Genomic DNA, 22,828 nt, shown 5'->3' on the forward strand with positions numbered 1-22,828 from the left:
TGTGGCGCACCGTACGGCGACCGCTGCGACATTTCTCAGGAATTCATCAATCTGCTGACAAAATCGCTGCCATATTCAGGAAACCCTACTTGTTCTAGGTTATTTCAACCAGAAAACAGCGAAAATTGAGGGTGAACTTGGACCTGGAAGCTCGGAGAATTGCGCCATCGGGACACGCCAACGATTAGAACATTTCCGAGTCTTGATTTTTTTTTATCCACTGACTCAGTCCTGTTTTGAAGTTTTTTTCAACTGTAGCTAGACAAGGAATCTGGACACTTTTAATATCGTGAAGTGGGACTCGGCCGTGGACATCGGACGTGTTTTTCTACCTGCGCCATCGGGCTTTCGTCAGTTCCGGAACTGTTTCATATGAACTTTGGTCTCCAGACGAACAGTAGTAATATCAGGCCATAGCTAGGGCTCAGGTGCAGCAAAAAAAAAGAAGAAGAAAGAAGATTCAAGAAAACTAAGGTGAGCAGTGTTTATTTAGCTCAATACATTTGTAAAAGACAAAAGAAAAGAGGGACGACGTGCCCCACCCTACCTCCAACATGGCGGTGTGTAGCTAATAAGGAATCGTGTGTACTACATTGTTACTTAAAAATATAACTAGTTTCATGTGTTGCCGGCTCAATTTCTATGTCTTCACGAGACATTAACGTTATTAAAACGAAGTTAAGTGATCCATAGTTCACAAAATATTATACTCAAATAAACTATGGAATGGTTTCACTTTCGTAGGCGACGGTTGGTTTGTGCTTTCACTTATGTGGAAAGGCTTGGGTGGCAAGGGTCTGTTACATGTCTTAAGAGTAACGGAAACGGCAAGCCTTACCGTATGTAACGGGACAGCAGTTCTTGACCGGTGAAAGGGTTTTGACAATGTGCTTGAGTAACCGAATTCTTAAAGACATGGGGGTAATTTAGACCGAAGGGAAGTGCTTGAGCCTTGTGCTTCAGTGGCTTGAAGAAAGTCGAAGCAACAGGTGTGCTTCTGTTTTTTTTTAATTGACCTAGTGCCTTATATGAAGCTAAACTGTTGTTCGATAAAATACCTCTGTTCCTGCCAAAAAAAAGTCATGAGTCAGGTAAGTCCCTTAATTTGCATAAGGGGAATTTGCATGCACCTGTAATGCCGTCATACAGCGCGAGTTTATAATGACGTCCTTTGAGGGGATTCCCAAGCTAAGGTACTAGAGTCCATTCCAAGTCACCGAGAGGGTTGTAACGTTACAGGTCACTTTTTACAAATATTTTCAATTCTTTGTCATCATTTGTCCAAGATTTTATACTTTGGAAATGTTTTCAACATCATTTCAACTTTCTAAATATTCCCCAGTTGTGACAAACTTAGTAAATAATAATGATGTGTAATGTGATATTTCCAATTGTTTTTAAACAATGGTAACAGCATTCTACTAGAGTCCATTCCAAGTCACCAAGAGGGTTTTATACTAATATTTGTAATAATTTAGAAAAAATGCTAATAAAAGAATATCTGTCTTACAATAGTTATACATTTTTCTAAAAGATTGAATATAGAAATATGAATTTATTTGAATTCAATTAGATAATTTAGAAATATTTTGAAAGTAACTGCATAATGATCTCTTTATTTAGAATAATTTCTAAACGCCTATGTGATTCTTTCACTTTTAGAAGTTTTTACAAAAAATGGTAGAAAATAGTTAAGAATGGTAGAATGGTGATTGCCCCCATAAAAGTAGGTGCTAATCCGGCCCTTCTGTCGGCTTTTGTACATCTTTAGACTTCACTGCAGGACACTGTTGGATCCTTTGTGGAGAGCATTCTTCCCTATACTTCGCAAGGATGTGTGAATTGCTTTCTTCCCAGCCCTCTGATCTATTTATAAAGATGTTACAAATAATGGTAGAAAATGGTAGGAAATTGTAAAGAATTGTAAATAATGGTTGAATGCTGTTACCATTATTTAGAAACTGTTAGAAATATCATATTCCACGTGATGAATATTTCTGAAGTTTTACAAAACCAGAGAAATATTTGTAAAGTTGCAATCACATTCAAAATATTTCTTAAGTATAACATCTCTCACACAAATAATTACAATAGATTGAAAACATTTGTAAATTAGGACAATAACAGCCCTTGTGGTGACTTGGAATGGTGACTATTATTTACTATTTTTTTGTAAAATTTTGTAAATAGGTCAATTGGCTGGGAAGAAAGCAATTCACACATCCTTGTGAAGTGTAGGGAAGTGTTCCTCTGCATTATGCATAGATGGTTTACTGCAAAAGGGCAGTGAAATCTTAAAATATACCGAAGCAGACAATAGGGCTAGAATAGCACCTACCTTTATGTGGGCAATAACCCAAATCCACCATTTGTAGTATGTTGCAAATATTTGTGAATATTTCTAAAAGTGAAAGAAAGACATGGATGTTTGATGAAAAGTGTTCTAAATAAAGAGGTCTTTGTATAGATCTATCCACATTCAAAATGTTTGTGAAATATCAACAAATACCTTCTAAATTGAAATTCTATTTTCATTTTTTTTTTAATTAGAACTATTGTGACTTCAATATTCTTGTCAGAATTATTCAAGATTCTTTCAAATTATTTAAAAACCCTTTTGGTGACATGGAATAGACTAGTACATGTACCTGCTTGTTACTTTATTTAGGCAGGGCTTTATGTGGTACGTGATAAATACAGCAACATGAGTTTGGTCGAAAATGTTTCTGTCGTTCCTTCGGGATTAACATATGTACAGGTAACCTGAAGTATGAAGGAGGTTCACCTCCACAGGAGGTATTGTTTTTTGCTTGTGTGTTTGTCCACATAATACTCTGGCAAGCACAACTTAGGAAACTATCGATAGATTATGATGATTTTTCTATGTGGGTTTTTAGGAAAATGAAGGTAAAGGCTGATTTCAGGCCTTCTAGTAGCTTCCCTTGCTACTGAGGGGGTTAAGATTTCTTGGTCACAGGTTACTGAGGTTTAGTGCCTTTAGTACTTTAGACAACACAATCGACAGTGTTTGTGTTCTTAGACTTCTACCAGGCCACATCAAGTGAATTTTAAGGATAACATCTGCAAACACATTCGTTTTCGCTTGATTTCAAAAAAATGTCATGTATCTCCAAGTGCCAATGAAGGAGTGACACTAGTCAGGTACTTGTAATAGTGACACTCACGACGGTCACTTTCTGCACTTCTTGAATACAGCTATTCGTGTCATGTATGAGGACACTATGGCTGTGGTAATCACTCCTGAAGGAGAAACGGATGCATTCAGCATTAATACCGGTGTCCTTCAGGGTGACCCACCGGCTCCCTTCCTCTTTGTTATATGCCTTGATTATGCATTACGGTCTTCCATATCCGACACAGAGAGTCTAACCCTCCATCGACGTCGGAGCCAACGTCACCCAGCTGAAACCCTACCTGATCTCGATTTCGCCAATGACATTGCCTTGCTGGAAAACTCAATAAAATTTGCACAAAATCTTCTCAACAAAGTGGAAACCTCATGTCACAAAATTGGTTTATACCTTAGCGCTTCCAAGACTAAGCACATGCATTTAAATCCAACAACTGATAGTCTACTTTTAGCCTCCGATGGTACTACAATCGGGCAAGTTACCGACTTCAATAGTAGGAGGTTACACTGATAATATACATGACATGAATATCAGGATAGCTCAGGAATGGAGTGCCCTCCACTCATTACAAAAAATTTGGAAATCTCGGATTAGAAAACAAACTAAGACAAAAGTGTTTAAGCATGTATAGAAGCAATCCTTTTATATGGCTCAGAATCCTGGGTTATGACGTTGACACGCACTAGAAAACTCGATGGCACTTACACGAAGATGCTCCGTGTGATCTACAACACACCATGGTGGAAGCAGGCTATAAACAAACAGTTATATGGACCTTTGCCAAATGTCACCACAGTGGTGAAAATGCGCCGCCTGAGTCACACGGGTCACGTTGTACGTAGTAGAGAACCAAGCAGAAAGCTTCTGCTTTGGAACCCGGACACAAACAGAAGGATTGGTCGACTAATCACAACACTCAAGAAACTCATAGAAACTGAAACTAATTTGGAAGGACAGGAACTTCTTTCTGCAATGAATGACAAGAAGTTCTGGAGAACAAACTTCACTTGCTGCACCTCGTAAGAGGAGGACCGATGATGATGATGATGAATACAGGAGTAAAAAAACTTGGCTGTGATACCATGTTTTGTCATTTCCATTCTTGTTACAAGCATTACATGTATGTTCCTTTTGTTGAAAATTTAAACATATTTTTTTTCACTCTCATATTATATTTGGAGTCTGCAGAGGATGTCATCCATGAAATAAACTTGCTGTGACCATAAAGTCAGTTAGACATCTTGTTGTCGTAAGCCTTTATTCTTACAATTTTTTTTGTGCAGACGTGAAAGAAGCTGGCGGATTCTACAATCTGTGACGCTCCAACCACACAAGTCAATCATGAGTGACAACAACTTTTTACAACAGAACTGGCCACGCCTTGTGAACAACTTGAGATCTCCAGGAATTCATGGCATTCTAGATAAAATATTTTCTGAACTAAAGCTGAGCCAGAATGAGTATGATCATGTATATTTATGTAAAGAAACTGATTGTGATAAAGCAAGGAGGCTGTTGCAATTAGTCAGTAGCAGAGGAGAACCAGCACTGAAGGTTTTCAAGGAAACCCTCGAGGAGCACAACCCAGAGCTGTATGAGAGTTTGGGACAAACTGAAGGTAATTTCAGCAGTAAATATGGTTGTCATCTTTTTTTGCTGTCTCAAGTGATGAAACAAATGAATCATCCTGGAGAGGCCATATAATGGGTTATAATATTGCTGAGGCATTGAGTAATGATAATCACATCATATAAAGTGGTACAGGAATTTGCTTGATATGGTTGGCCTAACTAAAGTCACCAGGTCTTGATGGGATCTACAAAAATGGAAGGGGAGACAAAACAAGTGATCTCTCACCTCTGCTAGTTGTCTCCCCCTTGACAAACAAAATACAACATACATGTGCAAGAAAAGTATACAAATTACTTCTTTTAATAGTACTATTAACAGTGCAAATATAAGCATATAAATCACAACATATGTACAGTTTAACAAAACAACATAATGACAAAAAATAGATTTACAAATATATCTATAGATACATCATAGATAACATCATTACATTGAGAATCATTGGCTAAATTACTCAGTTCAAGACAGATATTGACTATTCTAAAATATTTGTGAATGTCTGCTCATGTACATTGCAAGATGCAGGTTGTGTATGTGTATGTGATGTGTATAAGGTTAAACCTCAACAATCGTAACTTATGACATGTGACCTTACAGACTTGTATCAGTTAGTAAAAAAAAGGCTAGAAAAAAGGCTGGGTTTAACTTCCTGGTATTTGTGAGGTCTGATATTCAAAAGTGTTTCAATTGATCATTCATTGATGAATAGTCTGTAGTAGAAACACTGTTGTTATCTTGGTGTTGGAACACAGTTTATCACTTCACAGTAAAATCTTTGTCTCTCTTGCCACAGAAGTTGATTGCTCTTCATCATCTGTGACTTTGGAAAAGGCCTTGTTCTCATCTAGTCATGATTCAGATGATTCTGGGTCAAGTGGTGTTGAGTGTGCTTCACCAACCAGTCTTGGTACTCAAAGTGATGAGGAGGAAGGTGAGTTAAAAACACCAGTCAGCAGCTGCATGGATGTTACGTGTTCGCCTAAATTTTAATCTCCAGCGGGATATAGGTCAGCAAGTTTCCTCGCTGTCTCTGAAACATGGTATATTTTTTATGTTCAAGTCATCTCCTTGAACAGGGGACCCCCATTTTATATCACTTTTGAAAGTCGGGTGCAGCCCCAACCAAGATCTCCTGCATGCTCTGAAGATTGAATCAGAGTCGCCCAGTTAGCAACTACATTACATTTACCAGGAACCAGAAGATCAACTGCAGGGGTGCCAAAGAATACATACGGATTTTACGGAATACATCCGAATTTTACGGAATACATACGATCCATTACTAGAAACATACAATCCGTACGGAATACATACGATCTATTACGCAGAAACATACGATCCGTACGGAATACATACGATCCATTACGCGGAATACATACGATCCTTACTAATTTAGAAACGTGCCTGGATCACGTGACACAGACGGCAAATTCAACAGGGCGGACTCGGGATAACCATGCAGTTCTTCGTACAATATCTTGGCTTTTAAGAGCTATCAATAATAATGGCGTATCCCATCCGGCTAAACTCTAAGAATCTAAAGCTGCACTAAATCAAGACTGATGTAGGCTTAGACCAACTAGGAGGACAAGACAAAGCTAGATTAGGTGCTAGCGTAATTTTCAAGGAACAGTTGATCATAAAATTGTTATGCTGACCTGGCCTGGTTTATAACTGAAAATTTTATCTTTCTATTAAGTTAAGGAATTTGTGACTTATCCAAGTTACAAGACGTTAAACCGGATATTAAGTGAGTGAGCGAGTGAATTAGTCGGCGGAACCTGGACAAGGACAAGTTTCTCCTGTCATTTACAGTTCGCTAATTTGTCGTTCTTTCCTTACAAGTTACATGTCTTTTGTACCCAACAGATGAGAGGTCTGCTGAGCCACTGAAAACGACTGTAGGAGCAGTAAATAAAATGATGGAGGAACTTGAAAAGAAAGGGACAGAATTGAGAATGAACTCTCGTATGAGAGAAGCAAAACAGACATTCAATGATTTGGCCCAGCTGGCAGACCTATGTGCCAGGCAGGAGGAGGGAGAAGTTGGCATTCAGATTAAACATCTCAAAAGGAAATCTGTGCAAAAAGAGTTTCAGAGCAGTTATGATGAAGGAACATTGGGACAAAAAGTGCAAGAACAGTTTGCCCAGATAGTGGAAGAAAACCATGATATCGTGAAAGTGGAAACTGATGTCAAAGTTGTTTGGAAAGAAGAGAAAGACAAGAGCAGTGAGAAGGAAGATCGAAAAGGTTAGTTATTCTAATTTGATGCAAATTTGATTCAATTTGGGAATCCATATTACAAAGTTTAATAATGCAACTTATGACCTCATTACCATGATTGAGTCCTTCCTTGGTCTGAAACAATTGCTTAGTATTTTAAAGGAGATATTTCTTATGCAGGAGTTTATCTATATGATGTCATGATCATTGCTCTGCCAGTGCCTTATTTGCATTTTGATGGAATTGCAGCTCAAAGATTTGGGGGTTTAGAAATATTCATACAATCTCTAATAGCCATCATAAGGGCCCAAAGCATAATATTCAAAAGCTGTCAAGACAAAGACACTCATTATGCTTGAGCTTGGATTTACTGAAATGTAGATGGACACTAATATGGCAATGTTTGCTTACCAGCTAATTTTCAAGATTTTTTTCTTTGCAGATGGATGACTCTTTAGTTGTGCTATATTTAGGTCTGGAGGTATGAAATATAATGTATTTTCCTTTATCATTCCAGGATATGACGGGACCATCAAAGTGTCTGCAAAGAAATTGAAGCTGGCAGATGACTATGTCCTGGAGGAGGGGTCAGAGGGAGCATTTGAATGCCTCTGCGACTATCTTGTGGAGAACCCTGATGAGCTAGATGTGATCATAGCATACCTTAATAAGATTAAGGTCCAGGTCTATGACATAACACGTGGGTGTATTGAGCTGAAATTTGGTTGCCTCACTCAAGAGTCAGCAGTGTGCTTGCAAGAGGAGGACAGCGGCGGGAGACTTTCTGAACTGTTTCAGGAACTGGTGTCACCTTTTCTGAAACAGTTTGGCCTGAAATCTCTTGTGCTTGATGTGAGGTGCACATTTTCCACAGGTAAAGAAACATTTGCTAGATACAGTACTGTTCCTTTAGTTTACTCTAGTAACACACTTCTCTAAAACATCAGTGGAAAGGCTGTTTTCTATTTCTTTTATTGCCTCAGATACAGACTGATGGAAAGTATTACTTTCTCAAACAGATGTAAAATGCAGCATTTGCAGAATGACTTCACTGACACATGTCCATGACATTGTATTCATACATACTACAGATAATACTTGACATATTTCCAAATGTATTTATATCTATTACAGATACAACTGTAGGAGCATCACCTGAACAGACTGCTGCTTCACAACCCGCTGTATACCCACCGGCTGATGGCCAAACCACCTCCTACACAGCAATCTCCGGACAACCCACCACTACCTTGCCGCAAACAGATACAGCCAATACTGGAATACCAGAAGAGAAAGAGGTACAGGAAGAACGCTTTGCCTTTAACAGTGTATGGAACAAGGCCTCCAATACACCAGGTAACACTAGCGCCAATATATAGATATTGTTATTATAGGTTGACCTAGGTCATGACCCCTGACGCTATAGGTCACCTCGTGTTGCGTGGCGGCCATCTTGTCGGCCATATTGTATTCCTTGATTTTGGTCACCATTAAAGTGTGCTCGGTTCGCACTCCGAATGCTGGCTCCCAGAGTTGTCCTTAGCGGTCCAAATTGACGTGGTGGCATCGGCAGGATTTCGTCTCAACGCTGTCTACCCTAAGAAGTTGGAAAACGCCATTAAACAGCCGGGATGGCAACAGCGAACCGGGCACCAAAGCAGTGGTGCTTGACGAAAAAGGAAACAATCAACTCGTTCGAAAATTGGCGGGCCAACCAAATCTACGTGCTATCTCTGGACCCAAGCTTCACTCCATTCTTGGCTGACGGCGTCACATGGCAGAAACGTACAGCGGGAGTCGAGCACCGGGGATACACCAACGATGGAGAAGCCGTACCAGAGGCGCAACGGCGAACGGCGACGCAGAAGGCGGCAAGTTTGGAGCTGATGCTAGGCCAGGTCGCTAACTTCTGTCCGGTTATCAGCCGAAACCGAATAGTCAAGGCAAGTACTTCCCTTACTGATATCTGGCAAGCAATACGGCTCCATTTCGGATTTCAATCGACCGGGGGGTATTTTCTGGATATTGCCAAGATCTGTTTAGAGCCAAATGAGCGCCCGGAGGACTTGTATCAGCGCCTAACCGCGGCAGTCGAGGACAACCTGTTAACAACGGCGGGCGGCATAACCCACCATGGGGAGCTGGTAACCTCTGACGAGGAGGTTAGTCCTTCGCTAGAGAACATGGTTGTGTTACTGTGGCTCCAAATGTTGCACCCAGGACTTCCTGCCAAAGTCAAACAGCGATATGGTGCTGAGCTGAGGAATAAGACCCTATCATCGATTAAACCAGAAATATCCCTGTCTGTAGACACCTTGTTAGCAGAGCTACAGGACGATGAGAATGTAAGATCGCTCCTTCTTGAACAGACCCGTAAACAATCCCCAAGAGCTCCACAAGGACGTAGCCGACGCCCCAAACCACAGAGTCACAACAGGGCATGCCCACTTTGCAAGCAAGCAGGCAGGTCAGTGTATGATCATTTCCTCAGTGTTTGCCCATACTTACCTGAGCAGGACAAGAAATACATGGTACAAACAAGAGCTGTTGAGGTGGAAGACTACAGTGATATTGATCCTTCTGATGATGAAGAGCCTATAGCTAGCGTCCTTCGTACTGAAACATCAACCTTTGTCGATGACCAGCCCGCTCTCATGTCAAGGGTCACTGTTCGTGCCTCCCCACATTTGGAAGTCTTCCACAATGGGCAGCCAGTCAACATTCTACTAGACTCTGGAGTCAAGCATGATCAGGGCAGATGAGGCAAAGCGTCTGGGTCTACGCATACATCCCAACACCTCGCAAACTCCAAGTCAAGCAGATGGGGGGCGAATGGCCGGTGTCCTGGGTGAGTGCAGAACCACCTTCTACAGAAGAAAAGCCCCACTTCGGTTTGATGCTCTTGTGGTCTCAGACTTAGCATCTCCCATCATAGCAGGGAGTCCCTTCCTTGAAGCTAACGGTTTCACCATCAACTTCAAGACACGCCAGATACATCTTGCTGACGGCTCTGCCACCGACTATTCTTCATCATCAAAACCACCCCGGCCACGTATACACCACATCACCAACAATTTGCTCCGCATGCAAGATAAAACGACTACGCTATGGCCTAATGACTACTTGGAGCTCCAACTACCAGATGGGCTAGATACTTACCCAGATGTTGCTCTGGAACCACGACAGGACTCTCTGTCTTGTGAACACTTGAAGGCATTCCGGCAGGGAACTTACCGGAACATAGCTGGCTACATTAGAGTACCCAACGTTTCCTGTGCACCAGTTAACGTGACCAAGAACATGCACCTGTTTAATGCAACCCCAGTAGTTCCGGTTGAAGACATTCTACCAGACAATGAGTTACCCACACAAGACACACTGCCTGCTCACATCCCAGAGCCCCAACCCTTTTCTGACTCAGTCCAGTTAGACCCGGACAATATCCTGAATTCCACACAACGATACCGTATGTCGTCCATGCTTCAAGACTTTGACAACGTTTTCAATACAGACTTTCCAGGCTACAATGGAGCAGTCGGCCCCATCCATGCAGTCGTTAACATGGGTCCCGCACAACCCCCACAGCGAAAAGGACGTCTCCCACTCTATGGAAGAAACCGCTTGGTAGAACTACAGCAGAAGCTGGATGAGCTTGAGACACATGGGGTGATTTCTACGCCGGAGTCTGCTGACACAGTGGTAGAATACCTCAACCCCTCATTCTTGGTCAATAAACCAAAAGGTGGTCACCGATTGGTCACTGCATTCACCGATGTCGCCAAATACTGTAAGCCCCAGCCGTCGTTACTCCCAAATGTCAATCAGGTCATGCGCCAAATTGCATGCTGGAAGTACCTTATAGTATCTGACTTGACCTCCGCCTATCACCAGATTCCCTTACACCCATCCTCACGCAAGTATTGCGGTATTGTCACTCCATTCAAAGGAATCAGAGTTTACTGTCGCAGTGCCATGGGCATGCCTGGTAGTGAAACAGCATTGGAGGAACTCATGTCACGCACTTTGGGGGATTTATTGATGCGTGGAATGGTTGCAAAGATAGCAGATGACCTGTACTGCGGTGGAAACACCTATGAAGAGCTGCTTACCAACTGGAGTGCTGTCCTGACAGCATTACAGAACTGTGACCTGCGACTGTCTCCATCCAAGACAATCATCTGCCCAGCCAAAACAACAATACTTGGTTGGCACTGGGACCAGGGCAAGATATCAGCCTCACACCACACCTTGTGTACTTTGTCTACAACCCCTCCACCTCCATCTGTGACTGCCCTGAGATCGTTCATTGGATCCTACAAAGCCCTGTCCCGTGTCATCCCAGGCACGTCAGTCTTGCTAGGTCCATTGGATGATATGGTAGCAGGTCGTTCCTCTAGCGACATGATCCAGTGGACAGATGACCAGCTGTCAGTGTTCCGCAAGGCTCAGCAGGGCCTTAAGTCACATCAAGCTGTTGTCCTTCCCAGACCAGATGATGAACTTTGGCTTGTCACCGACGCAGCAGTGAGACCCACAGGGATAGGGGCTACGCTGTTTATTCGCAGAGACAACAACACTAGGGTAGCTGGATTCTTCAGCTGCAAACTCAATAAGTACCAACGTCAGTGGTTACCCTGTGCAATAACCTCCGCCCTGAAACATTTCAAGCCTTACCTCATTCAAACCACTATGCCTGCATTCATCCTTACTGATTCCAAACCATGCGTCGAGGCAGTTGAGAAGCTACGACGTGGTGAATTCTCGTACAGCCCAAGAGTATCTACCTTCTTGGCAGCAGTCAGCCAGTTTCCCATCACCGTCAAACACATCAGTGGTAAATACAACCTTTCCACTGATTTTGCAAGCAGACACCCCTTGGATTGTGCTGACAGCCATTGCCAAATATGTTCCTTTGTACATGCTCTGAGCGAAGAACCGGTAGTTAACACAGCTACTGTCAGCCCTGACACAGACCTCAATAACCCAATCTACACCAGCCGCAGTGCCTGGAGTACTATCCAGAGCTCTTGTCCCTCCCTACGTCGTGTCTTCGCCTAGCCTGAGTACCAACCTCCGTAGTGACCGCTGGCTCAAAAGAATTCGCTTGCTAACCACGGAGTCTGACCCTGCGCGTATCCGTAACGGCTGTCTCATTATAACGTAATGAGGGGAATTCGAGCTGCATTCGGTGGGCGGGGCCTCATTTGCGTAGTGCCATTTTTCGTTCCAAGGTGTCTCTATTCAGTTCTTAGAACCTACCCGTTACGAAGAACAGTGTGGCATGGGGAGGGCTTAGACGAATGGGGCCAATCAGCGAGCTCGTTCAAAATCTAAACGAATATCTGAATAACAGCCGTTACGGATACGCGCAGGGTCAGACTCCGTGGTTAGCAAGCGAATTCTTTTGAGCCAGCGGTCACTACGGAGGTTGGTACTCAGGCTAGTCTTCGCCCACCTTAAGCAAGGCACACGTCCATCTAAAAAAGAAACGCACATCCGGGACATCAAATCGTACCTGGCAAAGGCCACCATTACCACTGACGGCCTCTTGGTTGTTCCCAATAGAGACATGTTTGGTATAACAAGAGACAGGATTATAGTCCCCCGTAACGTAGTGCACGGCCTTACCACAGCTATACATCTCAAGCTAGGACATCCTTCTCAACACCAGCTCAAGGCGGTTATGTCTCGATACTTCTATGCCCTGGGCATGGATACTGTTATCCAGAAGGTCACAGCAGCTTGCGATCAATGTGCTGCTCTCAAATGCCACATCCCTGTTCCTCCTACCTTCACGACTCAGCCTCCTCCCCAGACCATCCTAGCTACCTTCGCAGCAGATGTCATGAAACGAGCGCGGCAGAATATCCTTGTCGTCAGAGAGTGCAGTACCTCTTATACGTCCACCCAGATCGTCCCTGACGAAACTTCAACCGCTCTCCGTGATGGACTCATTATCTTATGTGCACCCCTCTGCCCTCTGGACGGTCCTCCTGCAGTCATCCGCTGCGATCCAGCACCTGGATTCCAGGCCCTGACCCAGGATACCTGGCTAGCCGAAAACCACCTTCAAATCGAAATAGGGGAGTTCAAAAACATCAACAAAAACCCAGTTGCAGAACGGGCGATCGAGGAGATGAGAGAAGAACTCTGCAAAGTAGACCCCCTTGGCCAACCAGTATCTCCTGCTCAACTTGCTGTAATAACAGCACGTGTTAATGCTAAAGTTCGTTCAAATGGCCTATCGTCTCGTGAATACCTTTTCCAAAGAGATCAGTTCAATGGAGAACAAATCCCATTATCTGACAAATCTCTCCTAGCCAAACAGAACCAACGTCGATTGGACAATCACACGCCTAGTTCCAAATCGAAAGCATCCACGAGACAGGTCAGGCCCGCCCCCCTTATCACTGTTGGTGACTTGGTGTACCTCCATGCCGACAGAGATAAGTCCCAGGCCCGCAACAGATACATAGTTACCGCTGTGAATAGAGACTTTGTGCACATTTCCAAATTCATCGGCCGCCAACTGAGATCTCGGACCTACAAAGTTCGCCCTGCAGAATGTTACTTAGTCCCCAGCCAGGTCTCACCCCAACACCGCCATCCAACATACAGTGAGACTGATTCCGATGAAGATGACGCAGTCAGCGATGAACATGAGAACTTTGTGGTACCTCCAGACATTCCTGCCACTCCACCTGCAGTACCAGAACAAAACCATCACCAGAACATCCCGGCACCAACAGGCATTCCTGTCACTCCACCCGCAGTACCAGAGCAGAACCTGCAGCAGAACTTCCCGGCACCATCAGAGTTTCCAGCCACCCCTCCTGCCGTACCAGAACGAACTCTGTCAGACCCCCCCTCATCACCGCGGCGGTCAGGCCGGCTTACTCAACAACCATCTTACCTCAAAGACTTTGAACTTTCATAACCCCAACATTGAACATTTACAGAACTCTGATAGTTATTTCACATAGCCATATAACATTGTATTCGAATACAGGGAGATTTTCTGCAAGTAGTAAATTTATTCTGTGCCTTTATGACCCAATATGAAACACTTACAGAACTCTGATATTTATTTTACATGATCATATGATGTTGATTTAATATGCAGTAAGTATTCTGTCAAGTAGTAGATTTAAATTACTCTGTTAAATTAGAAGACATGACAACTCCAGGTAGTAGATCACTCCGTTAAATTACAAGGCATGACAAGTAATTCCAAGTACTAAGTAGTAAACCTAAGTCACTCTGTTAAAATGGAAGACAGGACAAGTAACTCCAAGTAGTAGACTTAGTCACTTTGTTAAATTAGAAGGCAGGACAAGTTACATTTGTGGTTAGAAACATTATTTCCATTCTTCTATAAGGTCACACATGTGTTAGATTTAGAACGTTCCCAGTTGACAGTTATTTGTTCAAAGAGAAACATAGAAAAAGTAGACGGCAGAAAAACATTTCTCTGTATAACTATAACACTAGTTACTTTCTCGCAGTCACAGAAACGTTCCCGTTACAAAAGAAGTAAGCTTTCTTTTACAGTTGAAGAAGAAAGTAGATCACGCCAATATATAGATATTGTTATTATAGGTTGACCTAGGTCATGACCCCTGACGCTATAGGTCACCTCGTGTTGCGTGGCGGCCATCTTGTCGGCCATATTGTATTCCTTGATTTTGGTCACCATTAAAGTGTGCTCGGTTCGCACTCCGAATGCTGGCTCCCAGAGTTGTCCTTAGCGGTCCAAATTGACGTAGCCCTAAAATAATTATTGAAAACTAGGGTGTAGTCTAGTCATCCAAAGGGACAATATGTCAGATAGATGGTCAATACAGTGTTTGAAGACTTACAATGGCATGTAATCTAAAGAGACATACATGACTTGTGTAATTTCAGCTTCATACAGTTATTGTAAGTGGGTCAGAGAGGAACTGATATTGCTTCTGACGGACTTCCAAGGGTGTGGTCGCTAATGAAAATTTGAACAAACTGAGATAAGTCAATCGCAAGAGGATATGTGCCTTTAGATTTGTGCCAAATTTCAACTCATTTGATGAAAAAATGAGCCTGACTCACCCTTGTATCAAGTTAGGAGGTGAATGGAGGTGAATAGTATGCCAAGGGTACTCCGCTATACAGGGAAGCTCAATAGGCGAACCACGGAGCCTGTGCGGATACAGCATGTATAAAGGGTATCAAATTAATCCCCCGTGGTTCGCCTATTGAGCTTCCCTGTATAGCGCAGTACCCTTGGCATACTATTCACTCTATTTGGCCGATTTCTACTATTTTCCCAGCGATCCGCGGAGCCTGGTAGAGGCTACAACAGGATGCTTCCATGATTGCTTTTTTAGAAACTTCAACTTTTACTGGCTTAATATGTTTTCTGAGATACTGTTAACACTGACTTAATCATTCATGATGAACAGGATTGGACCGTACCACTTCTGTTGACAACCTAATGGCCCTGCCATCCCCCATCAGAAAAGTGGACCATTCCACCCTAAGAGGCCTGGATCTCGCCATGGTTGGCAGTGAGTCCTGTACAGATGCAGCTGATGATTCCTCTACACTGAACTTTACAGTTAGACAAGTACAGACAGCTCTGCAAAGAAGGAGTAAAAAGGCACAGCAACAGCAAAGGGATGTATTAAAGACAGCAATAGCGGATACAGAAGCTATGGTGCGCAGCCTGAGCAAGGAGATAACCAGACTGACACAGGAGGATGAGAATGCACAGAAAACCCTTCTGGAACATAAAGAGAAAATCCAGCAGTTACAAGAGACTTGCAAGACCAAAGAAGCTGAAGTAGAAAAACTGACAGCTGAGAATTCAAAATTGACTAACCAGCTTCCCGACCTTCATGAAAAAGTCAAAAGTCTGATTGTGAAAGGCAGAACATCAGAAACAGTTCTTTTGGAGAAGACTCTAGAAATCCAGCTGTTACAAGAGACCAACAAGGACATGGCAGCAAGAATGGAGGAACTGTTGAGTGCAAAACACTTTGTGGAGGATAAACGTCAGGGGAGACCATTATGGAAGGAGAAAAGAGCCTCCGGGACAGAGGAGAGACAGTCTGGACCAGAGAAGAGACTGTCACCAGAGGAGACACAGTCTGGACCAGAGGAGAAACAGTCTGGACCAGAGGAGAAACAGTCTGGACCAGAGGAGAAACAGTCTGGACCAGAGAAGAAACAGTCTGGACCAGAGGAGAAACAGTCTGGACCAGAGGAGAAACAGTCTGGACCAGAGGAGAAACAGTCTGGACCAGAGAAGAAACAGTCTGGACCAGAGAAGAAACAGTCTGGACCAGAGAAGAAACAGACTGGACCAGAGGAGAAACAGTCTGGACCAGAGGAGAAACAGTCTGGACCAGAGGAGAAACAGTCTGGACCAGAGGAGAAACAGTCTGGACCAGAGAAGAAACAGTCTGGACCAGAGGAGAAACAGTCTGGACCAGAGGAGAAACAGTCTGGACCAGAGGAGAAACAGTCTGGACCAGAGAAGAAACAGTCTGGACCAGAGAAGAAACAGTCTGGACCAGAGAAGAAACAGACTGGACCAGAGGAGAAACAGTCTGGACCAGAGGAGAAACAGTCTGGACCAGAGAAGAAACAGACTGGACCAGAGAAGAAACAGTCTGGACCAGAGGAGAAACAGTCTGGACCAGAGGAGAAACAGTCTGGACCAGAGAAGAAACAGTCTGGACCAGAGGAGAAACAGTCTGGACCAGAGGAGAAACAGTCTGGACCAGAGGAGAAACAGTCTGGACCAGAGAAGAAACAGTCTGGACCAGAGGAGAAACAGTCTGGACCAGAGGAGAAACAGTCTGGACCAGAGAAGAAACAGTCTGGACCAGAGAAGAAACAGACTGGACCAGAGAAGAAACAGTCTGGACCAGAGAAGAAACAGTCTGGACCAGAGGAGAAACAGTCTGGACCAGAGGAGAAACAGTCTGGACCAGAGAAGAAACAGACTGGACCAGAGAAGAAACAGTCTGGACCAGAGAAGAAACAGTCTGGACCAGAGAAGAAACAGTCTGGACCAGAGAAGAAACAGTCTGGACCAGAGAAGAAACAGTCTGGACCAGAGAAGAAACAGTCTGGACCAGAGGAGAAACAGACTGGACCAGAGAAGAAACAGTCTGGACCAGAGAAGAAACAGTCTGGACCAGAGGAGGGACAGTCTGGACCAGAGGAGAAACAGTCTGGACCAAAGGAGAAACAGACTGGACCAGAGGAGAGACTGTCTGGACCAGAGGAGAAACAGTCTGGGCCAGAGAAGAAACAGACTGGACCAGAGGAGAAACAGTCTGGACCAGAGAAGAAACAGTCTGGACCAGAGGAGACACAGTCTGGACCAGAGAAGAACACAGGATGCAAGCATGTTGAAGAGAGAATGCAAGACACCCCAGGTATGTACATGTTAGGATTGATACTGTGTGGTACACATATATATATGTTACAATAAATATAATATTACCCAGTGCCTAAAATCAGGTGCAGGTTGGGTATGCTTTCTCTTGGATGTCGAGAACTAACTTTATATCTTCTATGTTTTTACTTAAGTACTTTTCTGTGACAAGCCCATCTAACCGAAGATGTCTTTCTCTATATGTTTTGATAGAGGGAGCATGTGGAGACCCTCAACAGCATGCAGAAGGCTTGTTAAACAAGGTGCCATTGCTGGAGCGGGAGACATCAAAGTAAGTGTATCAGCCACTAGTTTTAAGTTAGGCCACACCATCTTAATTTTGTGGATGACATCCTCTGGAGACCCCAAAACTAATGCGCACAAGAGGAAAAGAAAAATACAGCAAAGAAAAAACTGCTGCTAAACCATAGGACTACAAAGCTGGTATTGCGAATTGAAGCACGGAACACTGTGTATCAAACAAGCAACAAGTCTGTAGGAGGTACATGCAGGTTGTCTTGTTCTGATCTCACCAGACTCAGCTGAAGTGATCGATGTTTGATATATTGGCAAGAACAATGAAAGAAGTACACTAAATTAAATTTTGTGTACTGCTTTCATTTTTACTTATCATTAGACGGTATTTGGCTCAAGGACTGTGGATGATATATGACTGATGAGAATACTCATAAGGGCAATTTCAACATACAGTACATGGCATTGAACTCCATATTAAGCATTCCATATAGTTGACACTTACAAATCTCGCTGTGAGACTCTATACCAATGCCTCAACTCCTCTCCCATGTCTTTCATCGTTGCAAAATAAAACTGTTTGGGCGATACTCGCTGGCTGCTGCAAACTATGCAAACGTAATCAACGTCCCCCTCACCTGAGCATACCACTCCACAATCATACCCCCAGTTGTCTGGTGAACTCCGATGCTGATGTATTTTGTTAGCCTAGTATTTTGTGGTAGTACATAACAAGTTTTACGACAAGCCCGCACAATGCTGGCCTTTTGTTGCAACATGAGTCGGTGAGTTTTGTGAAGCCTCAGAGGGAGTGATTTTTTTTGGAGAACAGGTGAAAATCAATGCGCGCGCAGATGTCGTCCATAAGATTAAGTTGGCGTGGCTTTATCTACAGAAGATTGCTGTGTGAACAGTCTGCATCTGGGCTCTCCACAGCAATTTTGTCTGTCCTCTCAGTTGTGCTGAAGGCATGAATGATTTCAACCGGATTATATCAAATAGGTGAAAATTAACATGCAAATCAGGACTCCCTTGGAACACAAAAATGCATGTCACTATTTTTACTTCCTTTTTTATCCATGTGTTATTTGATTTTTCCTTCCTTAACATAGAATGGAAATCAAGATAGATGACCTTGGCTCAAAGGAGCAGAAGATATTTCAAAACTTTGCAGACAAGATGAAGGCCATGACTGACGACCAGTCTCCAGAAGAGATGATACAGACCCTTCATGAGGAGGTAGGGCAACACCTTGATGAAGAGGCATTGATGGGGCAGGCTTATGTCCGTATAGGCATCATTGGTGTTAGTGGTGCAGGAAAGTCCACCTTCATCAACTCCTTCCGGGGGCTAAGAGCTACAGACCCAGGGGCAGCACTGGTCGGTACCATGGAAACTACAACAGAGACTGCAGAGTACCCTCATCCCATTCACAAGAATGTTATCCTGGTGGACTTTCCAGGAGCTCTCTTCAAACTTGAGGGTAAATGGTTGCGATCTGTCAGTTTTGATACGAAAGAATACACGAGAAAATATGCGCAAAAGATGAAGGAATGCGATGTTTTCCTTATCTTCACAAGCGACCGTGTACATGACAATGTCGTGTGGCTTGGACGCACGGTCAAAGACATGGGGAAAAATGTACTGTTTGTCCGCTCTAAGTTTGATCGGGATGTCGAAGATAAGAAGCGGGACAGACCGGCTTACTTTGAAAGTGGCCAAGTGGAGGGTGAGGAACGACTCCTTCAGATGCATCGACAGGACTGTGTCACCAAATTGGAGACCATGGGGTATGGACGTGCAGATATAGGAGATGTCTTCATCATCAGTGGCCTAATGGACAACATCCAGCGTGGACGCTGGGATGCTCCTGCACTGAATGAAGCCATTCTGAAGCAGCTGGATATCCAACAGAAAACCCTGTTCATTATGACCTGTCAAGACTACTCTGCAACTATGGTGAGAGCAAAGGCGAAAATCTACAAAAGTCAGGCCTGGAAAGTTGCCCTAGGAGCTGCTGCTGGTGGGATCATACCATTTGCTGGGGCAGGTGTCACCATAGGTCTGTACTATTTACATTTGCCTTGCATATTGTATATGGTCTCATGATTGTTTGACCGTTTGATTGGTTGGCTTTGGGTTGTTTTTTGGTCACCAGAACAAGACCAGTTAAGACCAGATTCCCTTTATTTTAACATTGTGCCTATGCCATGGCAAAAACTTAGTGCTGAAATTTTAAAAAAGACTTCAATTCAAATCTAAATCCTGGATACGTCAGCCATTAACTTACATAGGGTCTGTTGTGTGGAAACCCAAATAATGCATGGCCAGGATTCATATTAAACAACTGGGCACTGTTGCAATATGAATATACCAGGTAGGGCTGCCCAAGGAAATTACTTCCAATCTGAAATGATAGATTGCAACTGCATAAGAGCTACTAGTACCAACTGCTACCTCTTTGAGAATGAAAGCATCCTCAGCATTTGGGACTCTGTCCTTCCCCGTCCCAATCTGTTTCAAATGGGCAAGGCGCGTTTTTGGCCTTCCCGGCTCCAATCAGACTGTTTTAGCCATATTCTGGATAAGTGTTGTCAAGTCCAAGACTCTGTACTTTTAAAGTTTATCATAAATTGTTGTATCCCTACCAAGTTCAAACTGTACGGTCAGCTTCTTTTAAAATATGTAGTGCTATGAAGGAAAGTCTTAGAGAATGAAATAGTTAAGACGGTTTTCTTGAATTGAACTTTCGTTAGTTTTTAATACAATTTGCCTTCTATGTAGGGACCATTTGGACGCTCGCAGTGCTGTTCAAGAAAGGCTTTGGTCTTACAGAGGCTTCAGTGAATAAGCTGGCAACACTGACAGGCAAGGAAGCTGTAGAGCTACAGCGCTTTGTTGATGACAGACTGGATCTTGTCAAAAAGATCATCCAGTTCTTCCAGGGCGATATTGATCAGAAAAGTCTCCAAGAAGCTTTTGTGGCAGCAGGAGTAGGTGGAGCTTTAGCAGCAGCCATTGCTGTGGATGTTACTATAGACATGGCAGTCCCCTTTATTGGTGGTTTAGTGACAGCTCCTGTATCATTTGGCCTCGTATGGAAGGCTTTGCATCTTATCATAGAACAACAGGAGGAGTGTGCACTTGCTTTGCACAAGTATGCATTCCGTTAATCCGAAGTGTACAATCACTTATCATAGATTCATACTTTGATTTCTCAATTTTACTGCATACATCCTGGTTAAGCATTGGTTGATATGGAATAATGTAGACAAATCAATCATTATTACAAAAACACTGATAACATACCAGTGATAGCAGTATCCAAAAGTTGTATTGGTGCTGCATTGTGAATGTGTAGCCTTTAAGATCAATGATGTAAAATGATGCAAATAAAGGTTAGACATCAAGGTAATAAGATATGCCAAATGACAGTTACACAAGCAAAAAAGTAAAAATCTAATGTAAATATGTTGAATTGGGACAGTTACTAAATAAACATTTATTTACATTCTAGACAAGGACAGCCATTGCTGCCATGATAGTAGAAAGGACACATTTTTTGCTTTAAATAAAAATACATTGTATGTTCCACAAAATAGTTGCTCAAGCGACTGCATATGATTTTGGGAAATTATATCCAGTTGTTTGAGTAACTGTTTTTGGCGTATCTCATTACTGTACCAGAGTGTACCTTGATGTCTAAACTTCATCAACGTAACATTGTATGTTAGACTGTTCATTTATTGTAGATTGAAAATGAGCAGGAGACTACTAGTATCATACCTTTGCCAAAGTTGTAAATATTTTTGAAAAAATCATTGGTTCAGCACTTTTTATAAAGAATACTTACCATAAATGTTGACAAGTGAGGCTTTGAGGTGGTCCATTTTGTCAAAAAAAGGCTGTTCCCGCATTCTTTCCGATAAAATATTTGTATTGTAACTACACAAATTGATGAAAAGTAATAATGGCATTGTTATTGTTATTGTATTACACATCATCATAAAGCCAGCCTGTGTGGACCAATCACAAATCTCCATTCATATTTGTTATACAGCCATAACGTCACATAACCATTGGTTAATGAAGAAGAAAGCTGGACAAAAATGCACACTTGTTGGAATGATGGGATTTTAGTAATGTCAGTGTCAAGTTCAATTGGCTGTATGACAATAGCATTAATGACTCACTTCTCCCTTGATGCTTATGGTGAGATAGCCACTAGCCAGTAATGTACATGTCATACATTCATTTGGTGGTTAAAGGTCAGGTGGTCAGGCATTATGTCACTCCACTGTAAACACCTTGGGCAGGTCATAAACCCTTAACCATCCAGTGATAGGAAACTCATGCCATATATATTTCTAACAAAGTAATCTATACATAATCTGTACATAACATTACAGTACATGCTATACTATAATACAGGGCTCAAAACAACCATCTGCAACCTGAAATTTGAAGAAAACGTTTCGAGCTTGTATTGAAAAAAGAACAATTTGCAATTTGGCAAACTAAAAGAACACAGGCTTGGGATTACAGATCAAATGTTTCAGGATACCGCTACAACCTGCATCATCCTGAATGAAGTAAATTTAAATATTTTGAGCCCTGTTGTTTTGAAAATTTTCTTAGATTAATTTAGTAGTTTTTATTGCATATTGTTTGTTCTCTTATAAATCAACTCCTGCATATATAATTTTAATTTTTTGAATTTGATACCAAGGATGTTTAATTCAGCCTGTATTATTAGTAATATTGGCTGCAAATTAAAAGACCATACAGACCATACTGTATACATTGTATACCAAACTTTTTGAAATTCACATAAGAGCACATGCAACTTATACGTAGTACCTGACCATTTTATTCTGACGGATAGGACATGCCCTTGGTGCTGAAAAATTATTCACTAAAAACTTTTATTCTAGCCAAATACCATTCTAGCTTGGAGTGTATCTACTGAATTACAAACATTCATATAATTTTGTTCTAAACTCGTTATCCATACATCAGGCAATGACTGCAACAAACTTCTAATCCATTCTGATTTAGTCAACATTGATTAGTCTGAGTAATGTCAGGGCCACATTTACAAACTGACGTCTGGCTGGACAGTTTGCAGGATTGAAAAGTG

At 42.5% G+C, this 22,828-nt stretch overlaps 1 protein-coding gene across 1 annotated transcript; it reads left to right on the forward strand.

The window, feature by feature from the left end:
* The first annotated feature begins 6,706 nt into the window (after positions 1 to 6,706).
* On the forward strand, positions 6,707 to 22,487 carry LOC136422140 (putative leucine-rich repeat-containing protein DDB_G0290503). The gene is made up of 8 exons (XM_066409787.1): positions 6,707 to 7,037; positions 7,492 to 7,884; positions 8,145 to 8,366; positions 15,449 to 16,254; positions 17,122 to 17,434; positions 17,647 to 17,725; positions 18,801 to 19,750; positions 20,473 to 22,487. The coding sequence occupies exons 1-8, from the start codon at positions 6,707 to 6,709 to the stop codon at positions 20,859 to 20,861; spliced, it is 3,483 nt and encodes a 1,160-aa protein (XP_066265884.1). The 3' UTR covers positions 20,862 to 22,487.
* The last annotated feature ends 341 nt before the right edge of the window (positions 22,488 to 22,828 follow it).

Source organism: Branchiostoma lanceolatum, chromosome 16 (assembly GCF_035083965.1).
Source record: "Branchiostoma lanceolatum isolate klBraLanc5 chromosome 16, klBraLanc5.hap2, whole genome shotgun sequence".
NCBI lineage: Eukaryota > Metazoa > Chordata > Leptocardii > Amphioxiformes > Branchiostomatidae > Branchiostoma > Branchiostoma lanceolatum.